At 39.9% G+C, this 16,167-nt stretch overlaps 1 protein-coding gene across 1 annotated transcript in view; it reads left to right on the top strand.

Annotated features, from left to right (window-relative positions):
* PLEKHH2 (pleckstrin homology, MyTH4 and FERM domain containing H2) overlaps positions 1-16,167 on the top strand; it is a 117,977-nt gene that overhangs the window by 36,637 nt on the left and 65,173 nt on the right. Inside the window, exons 4-8 of the mRNA XM_039232437.1 lie at positions 3,979-4,128; positions 5,516-5,599; positions 6,430-6,511; positions 9,577-9,762; positions 12,492-13,456. Coding sequence (XP_039088368.1) covers positions 3,979-4,128; positions 5,516-5,599; positions 6,430-6,511; positions 9,577-9,762; positions 12,492-13,456 — 1,467 coding nt within the window. The remainder of the gene's footprint in view (positions 1-3,978; positions 4,129-5,515; positions 5,600-6,429; positions 6,512-9,576; positions 9,763-12,491; positions 13,457-16,167) is intronic.

The raw sequence follows: 16,167 nt of genomic DNA, 5'->3' as shown, positions 1-16,167 counted from the left end.
ACCCCCATCAGTGGTATGTGACAACATACAAAGTATTGCTAACCAGGGAAGTCCACCTGAGCCTTGGCGTCTAGAATTTTTATTGCTCTGGCAGTGGGGGTGGGGTGGTGGTGTTGGTATCAGTCTTGCAGACAGGGAAGGCATGCATGACTGACCTTAGCTACTCAGTCTCCAGCCCTGCACATGTCACACGAATACAATGTGGCCCAGGACACATTGGGTGAATAGGGGGTGGGGCCTAAAATATCTGGAGTTCTGGTGTGGCCCAATATCTCAGGTATGTAGAGTCTTATCAGGCAGGATGTTACCAGGGCTCAGAGGTTATTTTTTCCAGGACCTAATCAAGGACCAGTTCTTTTTTGGGAATGCACAAGGTTTGAGTACCCCAAGTCTGCTGAGTTTAATTCTTTGCTGCAAAAATAACTCAGGGACCTCAGAAGAAATAAAGGCTTTGGGAAAATGGCTGAGGCATGTGCTGAGGTGTGTGGGTGTAACTAGATGCTCTCCTGGAAGACAAGGAAGAAGGGAGCCTAAAAGTGCATGGCCTTCTTCACCAGAGGATATCCGCACATAAGAAGTTCCAAGAGTTTCTTTAACAAACCATTTGAACTCATAGATGTTTGGTATTGGCCAGTCTCTGAGTAGTTACAATTCTTACATGGTTCAAGTGAATGGAAAAAGAACTGGGCTATTCTCTGTATACCTGTAGTGAGTTATTTTTAAATAAAGGCTGCCTGGTTTTTCTGTAGGCCTCCTATCTGTTCTGAAGACCTATTATTCATACTAATTAGCAAGGAAGGTTAGTAAATCCTGCGGAACTTGGTCCTAACAAGACCATTTGGCAAGCAGGTTGCCTGAAACTACTTTGTGATCTCTCTCCCTAAGAGATTTTCCCGTTTTGCCAGTATTTCTCTTGCCTCGGAAAGTTTTGTTTACCTAAAAGTAATGGTTGAATTATACAGTTGCACATGGCAAAGATTCATCCAAAGGGCTCTGACAGTAGCATTCATTCATAAAATGAGAATGCCTTTCAGACTGAACATATGTTTCAGGGGGGAAGAGCACTCCCAAATCCTAGTTTTTTTGGGACTGTAGAACTTTCTTAAGCAATAATAGGACAATTTTATTTTCATTTTTATTTACTTAATTTTAATTTTTTTCAATGTTTATTTATTTTTAGGAGACCGAGAGATGGAGTGTGCCTGGGGTGGGGGTGGGGGAAGAGAGGGAGACAGAATCTGAAGCAGGTTCCGGGCTCCAAACTGTTAGCACAGAGCCCCATACAGGGCTCAAACTCACGAACTGCAAGTTCATGACTTGAGCTGAAGTCGGACGCCTAACCGAGTCACCCAGGCACACATTATTTTTATTTTTTTTAAGCTTATTTTTATTTATTTTGAGAGAGACTGAGACAGCGCGAGTGGGGAAGGTCAGAGAAAGAGGAAACAGAATCCCAAGCAGGCTCTGCGCTGCCAGCACAGAGCCCTATGTGAGGCTTGAACTCACGAAACTGCAAGATCAGGACCTGAACCAAAACCAAGAGCCAGTTGTTCAACCAACTGAGCCACCTAGGCACCCCAGTAATAGGACAATATTAAGGGGCAGCCAAGTGTTTGTAGGGCAGCTTGTTCCAACTTAATAAAAGGAGCCTATAGGTATAGATCTGGTAATACTTCTTTATATTCTTGTTCAGTTACTCTTCTTGAGGTTTGTGGGGGCAGAACAACTTCTTCCCTCCTAGGTTCTTTGGCTTGTCTAATAATTAAATTGACGTAAGACAGATAAAGAGGAATAAAGCAAGTTTAATTTCATACATATGGGAGCTTCATAAGAATATGAGACTCAAGGAAGTGACCAAAGCAGGCAACTTGTATACCTTTTAGACAGAAAGACAATACATTGTGAAGAATTGCCAAGACAGGGGGGTTTGGGCTTGGGGTAGGAAATGAGTGAAGAAGTAACAAAGTGTGTTTATACAGCCTTCTCAGCCCTTAAATTCCCTATCTCTGGTGATAAGGGTGCTTTCTCCCCTCCCGGTCCAGGAGGGGGACTTAGGAGCGTCAGAGTGTTTTTACACCAGCTGTTCCTCGGGTAACTTTAATTCAAAATAATTAGCATGCCGAAGTGGCACAGTTTGGCGAGCCAGTTCTGCTCCCCTTCAGGTTTATCATCTGTTACTCTGTGCCTGAAGAGCTAGCATTTGGACTTGGTCTCTGCTCTTTGCTTGGTCTCTGCTTCCAACAGCTCTAGAGCTCCCCGTGCAGAACTGGGTGTTCCATCTTAAGAATGATCCTTGGTATTTGCTGTGGAGCCTGTGTCCTCCTCTGGCTTTTTCATGATTACATCTCTGATGTAGACCCTTGTCCTTGACCTTGTGGCCTGCTGCTCCCAGCAGAAAGCCTGCTATGTCATGTTAAAAATATAAATCTTAAGGTAACTTAAAATGCTCAGTTAGATAGTGGAATGCAGGTTTTTCCCTCCTATTTTTTATTTTTATTTTTTTAATGTTTGTTTATTTTGAGAGAGAGAGAGAGAGCGCGAGCAGGGGGAGGAGGGGCAGAGAGAAACAATCCCAAGCCGACTCAGCGCTGTCAGTGCAGTGGGGCTTGAACTCACAACTGTGAGATCATGACCTGAGCCCAAATCAAGAGTAGGATGCTTAACTGATCGAGCTACCCAGGCGTCCCTCTTTTATTTTTAAATCTACTTTTATTTTTATAGTTTTCAGATATCTGGGTGGTATTTACGTAGGACACTTTTGGCATTACAGTTGAATTTACATTTCTACAGTGAACCCACAGATGAAACCTTGTATTCATGGTTAAAAAAAAAAAAACCCAAACTAATCTTAACACCCTCCTCTAGAAGCTCTCGTTAGTCAAGTATTTTTGAACTTTAAGTGGATTCATCATGATTTTTCAGATGTGTTTTTAACAGTGTAAGATTTTTTCACCTAAATTATCATTGTTAATTTCTCAAGTGCTTTTGCATATTTCTCTTCTTTGCCTCCTGCAAGCTAAGTAAAAATTACAAAAATTACATTCTTACCTATTTAGAGCATATGGAATACAAATCTTAATATACAGTGCCCAGTACTTTATTTTCTTTCTTACTATCAGTAATGTTTCACACATTCCTTCTAAGATTGCATATGCCCAAATGTGTTTTGCAACCGATGCAAGCAGAAGCTAGTGCCTCTTAGATATTAAAATTAAGGCCTCACTCAACCCCGGGTCACACACCGGCCTCCTTTGTCTTGCTCTATTTTTTCCCATTGCCTTTATTGCCTTGTATGGTGTACTGTACAATTTTTACATTTTATTATACTTACGATCTCTCTTACTCACTAGAATGTGATTTCTATGCAGACAGATTTTATTCACTGATATCTTCCCAGGGCCCTTCACTTGGCTCTCCACTGAATGTTTGTTAAATGAATGACTCAAGAAACCCTCACTGAATGCACTCTCCTACCTGTATCTTGATTCTCATAGTTTGCTCTTTTCAAAAGTTTTAGTGATTCCATCATTTGAGGCTTTCAAGTTCTTTTGTTTTCCTTTTCCTTTCCATCGTGTGTGTGTTTCTTTTTCACCTAAGTTCAATTTGTTTTCCCCAAATGTGCTGTTCTACAACGTCATCCAATCTGATCTCTCACTACTCGCTTTCTTTATATTCTTACTTCAGTTAAACTATGAAAAAATGAGGGCTGCAAACTTTCTGATTCCATACTCACATGAAATGCCTTGCATATTACCATTGTTCTAGTAACCATGTACATTACTTTAGATGACAGCAATATTCTGTCTGAGACTCTCTCATGTGCCCTCTGTACCTCAAAGGTAACACCACTTGGCAAACTTGTCTTCAGACTTTATAATTGTTAAATATGTTAAAACGTTCAAAATTTTGCTTTTGTGATGATTTAATGTTAATGTAAAATTCCGTGCATAATATTAATTTTCTGTCCTCTGAATTTAGGTACAAGTTATGGAAGAGAAATTAAAAGCAGCTAACGTACAAACCAGTGAATCAGAGACAAGGTTGTATAAAAAGTGTCAAGATCTGGAGACCCTAATACAGGAAAAAGATGACATTATTCAAAACTTGGAACTGCAACTTGAGGAACAGGTTGGGAAGAATTTGATCATCACAGTCGATACATGCATGTTTAAATGCAGTGTTACAGAGGTTAAAGAGAGAGAACCCACACTTCTAAATTTGGGTCAGAAATCTCACTTATTTGGTCAACTCATGGAGTCTAATCACATTTATTGGTGAAAGGTACAAGGAAAATGGCATTCTCTCTGAGGCTGGGTGATTTCAAGACCATATCTAACACTTTTGGGATGTGACTGTGCTCCTTAACATGCAAACTTTAGAGTTTTAACCTGAAAACACTAGGTTATCAGCAGGCATTTCTGTCTGTAAAATGTTTGAAATAGATCTTTGCCTTAGATTTTTAGGGTGTTGGGAATATTTATGGAATGTTGTGTTTTAAATGTATGTTTGATGCTAATCCTTCTGTTTAAAAATGTGTATACTGTTTTTAAACCACTTTCTTGAGATTTGGTATAGTTTCTAGTTTATTTTAAGATTTTATGAAGAAAAAAATTGCAGTAAGATCATTTGTTTAGGGGCACCTGGGTGGCTCAGTTGGTTAACTGTCCAACTCTTGATTTTGGCTCAGGCCATGATCCCAGGGTCATGGGATCAAGCCCCATGACAGGCTCCATGTTGAGCATGGAGCCTGCTTAAGATGCTATCTCCGCCCCCCCGCCTCTCCCCCAACCTCTAAGACATAAAAAATAAGGATCATTTGCTTAAATCATCATTTAGCATCATTAAATATGACTGCTATGAAATTATTAAATATGTTAAATTGTTTTTTATCTTAAGCATTTATTTTCATTTCTCTGGGGATCAGTACTTGTTTAGGTCAGTGGTTTTTAACTTTTCACCACCCACCACCTCCACCCACTGTGATTTATATGACAGTCACATTCTTGTAGTTTTGTGACCATAATCAGATTTTAAGGTTGGTAAATATGGGCTAGAGTTTTTTTATTTCATTTTTTTCTGGATCTTTAAAAGCTGTATTAAAATAAATAAATAAAAATTTGTATTTGAGGGAAAACAAACCATGCTCCAGAGGAGATTCTGATTTTCCTCTCCCTAGCCTGGTCAACCACTGCCCTATTATCCTTGGTTATAAACCTGAGACCATTTCCAGAAATCATTTACTTTATTGATAAATTCAGTGGATGGATTTCAGCGTATGTTATTTCAGAGAAAGAGAATAGCAGTCGTTAAACTAATAATATTTGCATATGCCTTTGCATTTATTTTTATATCTGCTAGACAGTTGTTTTATTTTTTACTCAATTTGGTAATTGGAAGGTCAATATATTAACTTGGAAACAGGTTTTAAGTGGACTTGTCTTTCATATTTATGATGTGACATATCCAGATCACTGAGCCTATGTTTGAACTAAACAAACTGCGAATGTTATTTCAGAAACAAATAAGGATACAAGAAGCTAAAATAATAGAAGAGAAAGCAGCTAAGATCAAAGAATGGGTAACACTTAAATTAAATGAGGTATTTATTATTATATTTTGCCCTTTCTTTACCTTTTATTTCCTTTGAATAGATAAGTCATTAGAATATCTGATCATTATTAATGAAACAAAATTCTGATCAGTTGGTGGTGCTGCTGTCTTTTGGTAAACATGAGACAGGTAGCTTTCATGTTTATGTCCAATGTGTTTCTAAAATTAAAAATATTGATAGGCTCGTAGTAAACAGTTTAAGTAGCTCCATTCTAATTAGTTGGTTTTAGTTCTAATTAGCTAATTTTAAATAGTTATGGAATATATGTGTATATCATAAAATTAATGTGTTCAGTATCTTGAGAAGAAACACATTCGTTTATATGGCACATTAAATGCTGAAATAATTTGGTTTAAAATCACTTAACAGTGGGAAAGGCATGGAATTTTCAAACTCCCAGTTCTAGGGGTTCCTGGGTGGCTCAGTTGAGCATCTGACTCTTGATTTCAGCTCCGGTCATGATCTCATGGTCGTGGGACTGAGCCCCTTGTAGGTCTCCATGCCGATCATGGAACCTGCTTGGGATGCTTTGCCCCCGTCTCCTGCTTGCACTTGTGCTCTTTAAAATAAAATAAATAAATAAATAAATAAGTCATAGTTCTGGAAAAAATACATATTAAAAGTTAACTACCTAGGTTGATAACTATGATTGTCTAGGTTGATACCCATGTTGATAAATTCATCTGATATTTTCTCATCATTTCTTTTGTATCTTGCTTACATGTAATTAGGTAGTAACATTTTAAAAATATCAAAATTTATTAGTACATTTTAGAAATGTTATTTCTGTATAAAAGAATACGATTATGTCCTTTCAGCTGGAATTAGAGAATCAGAATCTTCGTTTGATCAACCAAAATCAAACTGAAGAGATAAGAACAATGCACTCAAAACTACAAGGTATGAGTATTTTGACTAAGATAGCTTAGTTTGGGTTTATTAGACTACATGGAATTTTACTACTGAGCACCTGAAATAGAACATCTGAAATAGCACAACCAAATAATTGAATTTTACATTTTATTTCATTTGAATGGATTTTAATTTAAATAGCCACATGTCCGTATTAGACAGCATAGCTAGACCATTGGAAATAACCCAGAAGGGGTAATATTAATTTGAATGTTTAACTTCAGGTGCGTTTGCTTTAAAAAACATCAATTATTTTATTTTCTCTATTCACTTCAATTGCAGTGATCAATAGTGATTGAAATTCTTATTGCCTGAATATTTTGAGCAACATTTTGTAGTAAGAATAACAGATCTTTGCATTTTTTCATCCTTTGGGTAACTTTCTTTCTTTTCAACCTCAAAGCCTAAAGAGGGGTGATAGAGTTAGAGATAGAGATTTTCTTAATATGCTAGTCTGGTGAGCAGCCATCAAGTGCATGTTGAGCTGAAGACAAGGTGAATCCACAGAGTTATTAGACCCTGGGCTAGTCTAGTGGTTTTCAAACTTACTTAGTAACCGAACCCTTTTTAAAACAGTATTTTTTTTCTGTAGACGCTCAAGAGATAAAACAGCTGAAAGCAGTGTTAGGGGATGGGTCCATACTTTGGCAGACTCAGCTTTACCCATGCCTCTCCTTATACTCACTACGACATTTCCACAAAGCTCTGGGGTATCACAGAATGCATTGGAAAAATACTGGCATGGTAGAAGTGCATGGGCTTTGATGTCACCTTTAATGCCCTACAATTTAATAACTGTGTTACATTTCTGGATTTAGATTTTTTTTTTTACATCAGCAAAATGGCAATGGTAATAGTGCCTTCCTGGTTTCACGGGAGGTTGTTGATTTTGAGACCTACGAAATTGTGTTGTCTAATGCATGTTAATACTTACTGCTCTCCTTTTGTAAGGGAAAAAGCTCCTGTTTTCCTTTTCCCTCAATACTTCTGACATGAGGTGTGTGCAGGTTTTTCCCACACAGAGCAATTCTCTAGTTCCCAGAAGACACTGCCTGGGTGTCCTACGAATCTAACTCAATTCTGATATTATCTCCTTGAAGGCAGCATCAGATATTATAGGTTAAAGGCTTGGTCCCACAAAACTACCCCCCACCACATTAGGCACCATTTTGGTTGTCACCCCTACTTCTCCCAAACTGGCTATAAATCAGAGGTTCCCATGACCCTCCTCAGGTTCGATAATTTGCCAGAGCAGCTCGCAGAACTCAAACAGTTTACTTACTAGATTACTGGCTTACTACAAAAGATATAACTCAGGACCAGCCAGATGGAAGAGATGTAGAGGGCAAGGCTTGGAGAAGGGGCACGGGTCTTCCATGCTGTCTCTGAGAACACCAGCCTCCCAGCACCTCCGTGTTCATGAACCTGGAAGCCCATCCTCTCCATCCTTTTGGGTTTTTAGGGAGGCTTCATTATGTAGACTTGACTGACTAAATCATTGCCCATTGGTGATTAAGTCCATGTTCAGCCTCCACTCCCCTGAGGTCAGAGGTAGGGTGGGAGGAGGATGAGGCTGAATGTTCCAACCCTCTACTCACAAGGCTGGTTCCCTGGGCAGCCAGCCCCCATCCTGAGGCTATTTAGGAGCTTTCCAAAAATCACCTCATCGACATAAACTCTGATGTGGTTGAAAGGTCTTGTTATGAAAACAAAAGACACTTTTATTGGTCTTACCACTTAGGAAATTCCAAGGGTTTTAGGAACTGAGTGCCCAGAATCATGGATGTAGACCAATATACATATTTCTTCTATCACACACTTCCCCCGCCTATATGATGAGAAGTCAGTGTCCACATAGTTGGTCTGGAATTCCATATTTACATATGGAATCATGGACACAGATTGAATATGCTAAGCCTACTCTGAAAAGGCTGATATTTTACCTGATACTCTTAGCTTGTAATTCTAGTCTTCAATGGCAGTCTCTTAGGTCTTGTCGACTAAGGGGTATTAATCCTTGGGGCCTAGGCTCGAATTGGAGAAGAATAGATACAATTATGTAGATAGAATATAGACATAATACAGTACTTTAAAAATGTATGTGCAAATATATGATTATTAAAATACCATGGATTAGTTCTATGAGAAATATTCCACATGAAAATAATAAAAGATACACCCAAAAGAATACACGATATAAAGATATTTTTGTTATGCTCCACTCAGTTATCAATGGCTATTTAATTTAACCCTTTGGTGCTCTGCCAGAGTTAAGAATTTAATTTTTTTGGAAACATTTCTTACTATCACTGGGATCTCCATGCTTTTAGTCTTAAAAGTCTCCTGCTTTTAGTAAGCAGGGGTGTTATAACTCCTAGAAGATGGTTTAAGATGGATTAAATCTATGATTAATCACTCCATGAGCTATCTAAATTCTCTATCTAGAAACCGCCCCTTCTTTTTTTCCTCTAAAGCAGTGATGAAGGCTCACCATATTGTGGTCATCTTAGATCAAGCCCCTCTATCTGCTGTTTTGGAAGAAGCAAACTGAAAACTAAGATAGCAAATGTTAGTTCAGGGATCATGTGGTATTTGCCCCAGTGATGATCTGAATTTCTGTTGGTTGTCTTGGCAACCAGGACCTCATTCCCTTTTTCCTCACCATTAGTAGCATTACTGCCCAAATTTTACCAGTTCTTGACTGCTACTTACCAATACATGAATTTGTAAGAAGCTACCAACCTCTACTTGTTTACAATCTGGTTTTTATCTGTGTTTTTGTTTTTGTTTGAGAACTACTTTTAAAGGGATTTGGTATTTTTCCCTCTGCAGTTAAAAATATTTAGAACATTCAAAATACATAAACAGGCTTAAACAGTAGCATGTAATGCTAGACACTGAGGTTTCCATGTTGCTGTGCATAAATAAAGATGAACATCAGGCTTTCTTCTCATATAAAGAGTGATTTGTCCAGATTTTTATATGTTTTGTTTCCGTGTTTAATCAACTGCTATAAAAAATTCCGATCTTGATTTTGATTAATGATCTCGCAGAAGTTCAAGAGAAGAAGTCATCCACTGTCTCCACACCAAAGCTTTCGGAAGGCCAGCGCCTAAGCAGTTTGACCTTTGGGTGCTTTTTATCCCGAGCAAGGAGTCCTCCTCAAGTAGTAAAATCTGAGGAAATGAGCAAGATATCATCTAAAGAACCTGAGTACACCGAGGGAAAAGACATAGAAGGTATTTATGGATTAGAGGAATCTAATTTGACCTTTTTTAAAAAGGAAAAATAGTTTGCTAAGATTCATCTGAATATAGCTTGATTTTCCTTGCTTTCTTTTTTCTTGACCAATTGATGTTTTATGAAAATATTTTTAAAGGGCAGTTCAGCCTTTAACCTGTATAGCTAGTTATCTTGCATGTTGTTTTAAAAGTCTTTGCCATGAATGCATAGGAGAGACTGATTTTCCCCTCTTGATACTTTTTCCTGCAGTAGGTAGCAGTGATATTTAATTTTTTTGAGGTTTTATTTATTAATTTTTGAGAGAGACAGAGACAGAGTGAGCAGGGGAGGGAGAGAAAGAGAATCCACGTTGCTAGCACAGAGCCTGATGCAGGCCTTGAACCCATGAAACTGTGAGATCATGACCTGAGCCGAAACCAAGAGTTGGGTGCTTAACCTACTGAGCCACCCAGGTGCCCCGGTAGCAGCGATATGTAAATTAGGAAGTTCACAGTCATACCTATAAGGTACTTGTTTTAGCTGAGTTTCACATTAGAGCAATGTTTACTTAAAGTATTTTAAAATTACCTGGGGGCACCTGGGTGGCTTAGTCGATTAAGCGTCTGACTTTCGCTTAGGTCATGATCTCGCGGTTCGTGGGTTCGAGCCCCGCGTCGGGCTCTGTGCTGACTGCCAGCTCAGAGCCTGGAGCCTGTTTCAGATTCTGTGACTCTTGCTCTCTCTGACCCTCCCCTGCTCACGCTGTCTCTCTCTCTCTCTCTCTCTCTCTCTCCTAGAAATAAATAAAACATTAAAAAATAAAATAAAGTAAAATAAAATTACCTGATGTTAAATATGAAGTTAAATATGGCATAGCAAACTTCTTAAGAAAAAGAACACCAGGGGACAATTCAGTGAGTGCTTTGATTTTCCCTTTTCCGTTTTGCTTCAAAGAGGAGAATACTTCTTTGGGGATGAGCACTGAGTGTTATGTAGAAACTAATTTGACAATAAACTATTTGTAAAAAAAAAACAAACAAAAAAAAAAAACAAAGAGGAGAATACTTACTTTGATTTTCCCTTTTCCTTTTTGCTTCAAAGATGAAAATATTTGCATAGATGTTTAAATCCTGGACCTGTGTGCAGACTTCTACCCTTCTTTTGTTCATAACCCCCTTTAAATTTTGCTCTGTTGTGAGCTGCTGCTTTGCCACCTGTAGTGTGACTTTGCCCAAATATTTTAGAGGCTTGAATTTACATCTTCTCTCTTTTCAGTTCCCACTCCCTTCCTCCAAAGGAGAAAAACGATAGCCCTAAAAGCTGTCTCTGTGCTTGGTTATAAAATCCTGAAAACTACATAATTTTCCAATCGGAGTTCTCCTCTGCTACCTGCTTTAGTGATGTGGCTTGCAATTTTCTCCTCTTTTGCAAGACGTCATTTTAATTTCCTTTCCACTTTGTAATGGTTAATTAAGTATAGCTCAGTGCAGTGGAGGGTGCCTGTCCTGAAGCTCTTGCTCACTTCCAACTTTAACAAATTGCCTGATGCCAAATCATAGAGTTTATTTGTTCAGCCTCTGTTTCCTTGTTATTAAGGTCATATCTATGTTTCAAAGTTTCTCTTATACTCTTTTTTTTTTAACGTTTATATATTTATGAGAGAGAGGGAGCACACGTAAGCAGGGAAGGGGTAAAGAGAGGGTGACAGGATCCGAAGCGGGCTCTGTGCTGACAGCAGACAGCCTGATGGGGGGCTCAAACTCACGAACTGCAAGATCATGACCTGTGCCCAAGTCAGTCGCTTCACTGACTGAGCCACCCAGGTGCCCCCTCTTACACTCTTGAATCTAAATTTTTAGTTCGCTGTTTATGAAGCCCGTGGCTCATTTTATTAATTATATGATAAACAATAATAAACCATATCAAAAAAACATTGTTAAAAAGCATTGTTCTGGGGCGCCTGGGTGGCTTAGTCGGTTAAGCGTCCGACTTTCGCTTAGGTCATGATCTCGCGGTTTGTGGGTTCGAGCCCCGCATTGGGCTCTGTGTTGACTGCCAGCTCAGAGCCTGGAGCCAGTTTCAGAGTCTGTATCTCCCTCTCTCTCTGACCCTCCCCTGCTCACGCTGTCTCTCTCTCTCTCTCCTAGAAATAAATAAAAAATATTAAAAAAAACAAAAAGCATTGTTCTTGTTGTAAAAACACATTTGTAGATATGACTAAACCAAAAGTAGAGTGAGGAGGGCTTTTCTGTGTTTATGTTTCTTCACAGCTTTGCATATTTCATGTATTGAAGCCTGGGAACAAAGTTTGTTTTTTTTAAACTATAAGTTTGTATTTATAATGTTTAAATTTACTTAGGATGATTTTGAAAATATAGTTGAAAGGAATCTGTCCTTTTCTTTGCTTTAAAATAGAATTAATGGGGGCAGCTGGGTGGCTCAGTCAGTTAAGCGTCCGACATCAGCTCAGGTCATGATCTCATGGTTTGTGGGTTCGAGCCCCGCGTTGGGCTGTGCTGACAGCTAGCTCAGAGCCTGGAGCCTGTCTTCAGATTCTGTATCTTCCTCTCTCTCTGACCTGCCCCTGCTCAAGCCGTCTCTATCTCTCTCTCTCAAAAATAAATAAAACATTAAAAAATGAGAAAAAAGAAAATCCCAGTTTTTATAGTGTAGTTACATAAAGCTATGTGTACAGAAAGATGACATTATTAAAGGCAACGTGCTGATATGATGTGTGCTTTTCTAGAAATGGAAATTCCAGAAAAGTTGGGCGAGAACCAAATCCAGGAAAACACCCGGGGTCCGAGAACATTGCATCAGACCCCTTGTGTCTCAGAACAGAATCGGAAAACAAGAACAAGCTTTGCAACAACAGATGGTGGCACGTCCCAGAATTCTGGGGCTCCAGGGAGTGACTGGAGTTCAGACGAGGAAGGCGGGAGCAAAGGAAGGTCCAAGTGCAGGTACACGTCCACCCTTTCCAGCCACACGTCAGAGGAAGGCGTCCAGTGTAGCAGAATGGGCAGCGAGGCGTATCTGACGGCCTCCGATGACAGCAGTTCCATATTTGAAGAAGAGACTTTTGGCATAAAGAGACCAGAACACAGGAAGCTGTATTCTTGGCAACAGGAGGCGCAGTGGAAAGCTCAGAATTGCCCTCTTGGAACGGGCAGTTCTGAATCAGGTACAAAGGAGCATGATAGTTCGTCGGATGAACTGAATAAAAAATTTCAGTCTCAGAGACTGGATTATTCATCTTCGTCCAGCGAGGCCAACACCCCAAGCCCTATTTTGACCCCAGCTTTGACTCCGAAGCATCCTAACTCACTCCCTGGAAAAGGGACACAATTAGTGCCCTCAGCAAACCTGCCACCCCCAAAGTTAAGGATTCCTAATGTTTTCAGTATAAGCGTGGCACTAGCCAAAAGGCATTTAAGCCAGCCACAGTTAAGTTCCGATAGGATGTTTGGTACGAACAGAAATGCCATCAGCATGATCCGGCCTCTCAGACCTCAGGAAACAGATCTTGATCTAGTTGATGACGACAGCACAGAAATATTAGAGAATATGGACACTAGTTGTGATGACGGATTGTTTTCCTATGACTCCCTGGAGTCCCCGTGCTCTGATGACCAGGAAAGCTGTGACTCAGCCAAGAAGCCAGCGTGCAGCAAACCACCGACTCCGCCCCTGCATCGGTTTCCCTCTTGGGTAAATGACATTGCTGTGTGCAACACATGCACACTGGCTTTTTCTTAAACCGGAATTTACATTTTACTTTCACCTTCTCCTATTTCTTTTGAAGATCCAGATTGTTCTGAAAAGTCTCGGTGTTCAGAGTACCATTTCCTCTTCTCCTTTCCTACTTAGTTCTGAGTCAATTGAGAAATAAGGGAAGGTGAAGACAGATGGGAGATCAAAATATTACCTTTCTTACTGATAAAACTCATTATAGAGAGGTGGTGGGCAAATGAGTTTTCCGATACTGAACTCAGAATTCGCTAGATTCATTCATCCAGTCTCAGGTAGCCTCAGACTGCTAGACGTCTGCCCCTCTCAGGTAGCTTACAGCCCAGAGAAAGAACACATGGTGTTTCCTGCATGCCTTTACTTCTCAAGAGAAAGGAGCGAGGCAGGTGCTAGGCTCTGCATGTCCAGTTTCTCCTTCTAAGCCTGCCAGTCACATTAAACCATCCCTCCTCCTGGGGGAGGAGAAATGAATGGTTGGAGAGGGACCCGGAGTGTTCAGTTATTAGAGTTCCCTGCACATGGAAGGAAACATCAAGGGTGGGGAAGAAGTATTCCTCCTACCTGTGTGACACTTTGGACGAATTTGGACCCAGGACATTTAACTGTTATCGGTCATCAGTTTTTCTTGTTGTTGGGCTTTTTTAAAAATGTTTTTTAATGTTAAATTTATTTTGAGAGAAAGAGAGAGACAGCATGAGCAGGGGAGGGTCAGAGAGAGAGGGAGACACAGAATCTGAAACAGGCTCCGGCGCTAGGCTGGCTGTCAGCACAGAGCCTGACGCGGAACTCAAACCCACGAACCGCAGGATCATGACCTGAGCCGAAGTCGGACGCTTAACCCACTGAGCCACCCAGGTGCCCCTGGTCATCAGTTTTTGTACTTATCGTTTACTTGATTGGCTTTAAGAGAAGTTTAATATTACTCTTCATGAGCTTATAAATCCATTGCTTTAATCAAAAGCATCTTCCTAGAGTCAATTGACATTTCTTCCACTGAAACATTGAGCATTAATGCAATAGTTAACCCATCAACTGTATGATTCTTTATAGGAATATCTACACATCACTAGATCAAAACATATTCTTGTATTTGAAACAAACTGAAATTATCTGTTTTGTAGATTTAACTTTTTCTTCACAAATTCTGCCCTCTAGAGAAGCATCTGGGCTGCAGGATTTTTTTTTTTTTTTTTTTTGGTTTGGGGATCATCTTCTGTGATTACTATTTTTTATTTAATGACCAATGTGATTTTAAGCAAATGATGGCAGCCATGTTTTCCTACTGTAAATTCAGACCTTGAGATGTATCTGCCCTTATTTACTTTCAAAAGAACATTGCAATGTCCGCATGAAAGCGTCTGCAGTTCATTATTAAATTCTGGATAGCACAAAAAAGTGGACGTTACTGGCATGTGAATCTCTGGAATTCCAATTATGTTATCCTTGAGGCAGTGAGGATTTGAAATTTTCGATTCTTTTATTATATTGAGATTTTCAGAGATTTAGGTTAGGCTTTTCAAGTTCGTTTTATTTGGCAAACCATTTTCCTACTCTTTTGCCTTTCTTTCTTCAATTTGTCTTCCAAAGCTATTCCATCCCGAAAAAGTAGTATTGCTTTTCAAAAGCCTTCTAGCAGGCTGGCCAAGGTTGAGGTTTCATTTCAGCATTTGTTAGGTATTTTCAGGTTTCAAGGAAAAGAGATGTATTCCAGTTACCTCAATTTATGAGAGTATGTCTTAAGGATTTTTAAGAGTTTATTTGAAGGGATAGCCCATCCTTACCAAACTGGAATATCATTCAAAATACAGTAGTCACTCTAGTGGGAAAACATGTGACGTCGGCTGCACCTCTAATAGCTCCTTAGAAACAGGTGACACCCGCTGCCCTTGATCCAGTGGCTCAGCTTGTTCTCTCCCATCCACAGTGACTCTCCTTGCATCACTCACTACTGCTAACTACTCTCCTCCATGTGTCCTGCTTCCGGCTGCCTCTCATCTCCTGCTTACTGCCCTGTGTTTACACACCTTTCTGCTCTGCCGCCTCTGCTGTTCGTCGCTGTGTGTGTATCTCACAATCACATTCTCAAGGACACCGCACCTGGTTCATTCACTTAGCCACTTTCCAAATCATTCACTCAGCCACTCTCCGAACTAATGTGTCTCAGGCAGCTGGGGTCTCATGCCCGTTACCTAGCAGGCCACTGGCCAGCACAGTCCCGAAGCATACGGCCTTCCTACCTGCTCTGCTTTGGTCCAAGAGACTGTGTCCAGGTTAGATGCGGTGCGCCCACCTGCGTCCAGGTTAGACATGGTGATTATCCAGGAAGAACAACCTGGAATCAATCCCTTTTCTCATAGAGGGCACGGCGAATAACATTTCCTGCACCCGTTTCAGAGATTTCTCTCGAAGAAGAGAAAGCAAAATAATAACTTGCATTCGGAATAAGATAATCTGATAAATTCCATTGCCAATCTCAGATGCACTTATTATTTGGTCTCAGGTGTTTTTGTACTTGATTGAAATGGACATTGAAATAAGATGGTAGCACTTAAAGTACTCTGTGATTTCTGACTTGAAGACTTTTCTCTTTCTTTCACCAGACTCTAGAATAGTAGAATATTAAAGGTAATGTTTATGTGTAGTCAGTGATTATGAATGCTTTCTCACCTCAT

This window comes from Hyaena hyaena, unplaced genomic scaffold (genome assembly GCF_003009895.1).
Source record: "Hyaena hyaena isolate Hyena2069 unplaced genomic scaffold, ASM300989v1 scaffold_64, whole genome shotgun sequence".
NCBI classification, from domain to species: domain Eukaryota; kingdom Metazoa; phylum Chordata; class Mammalia; order Carnivora; family Hyaenidae; genus Hyaena; species Hyaena hyaena.
The sequence above is the reverse complement of the archived record's forward strand: the minus strand, read 5'-3'. Positions and strand labels throughout refer to the sequence as shown.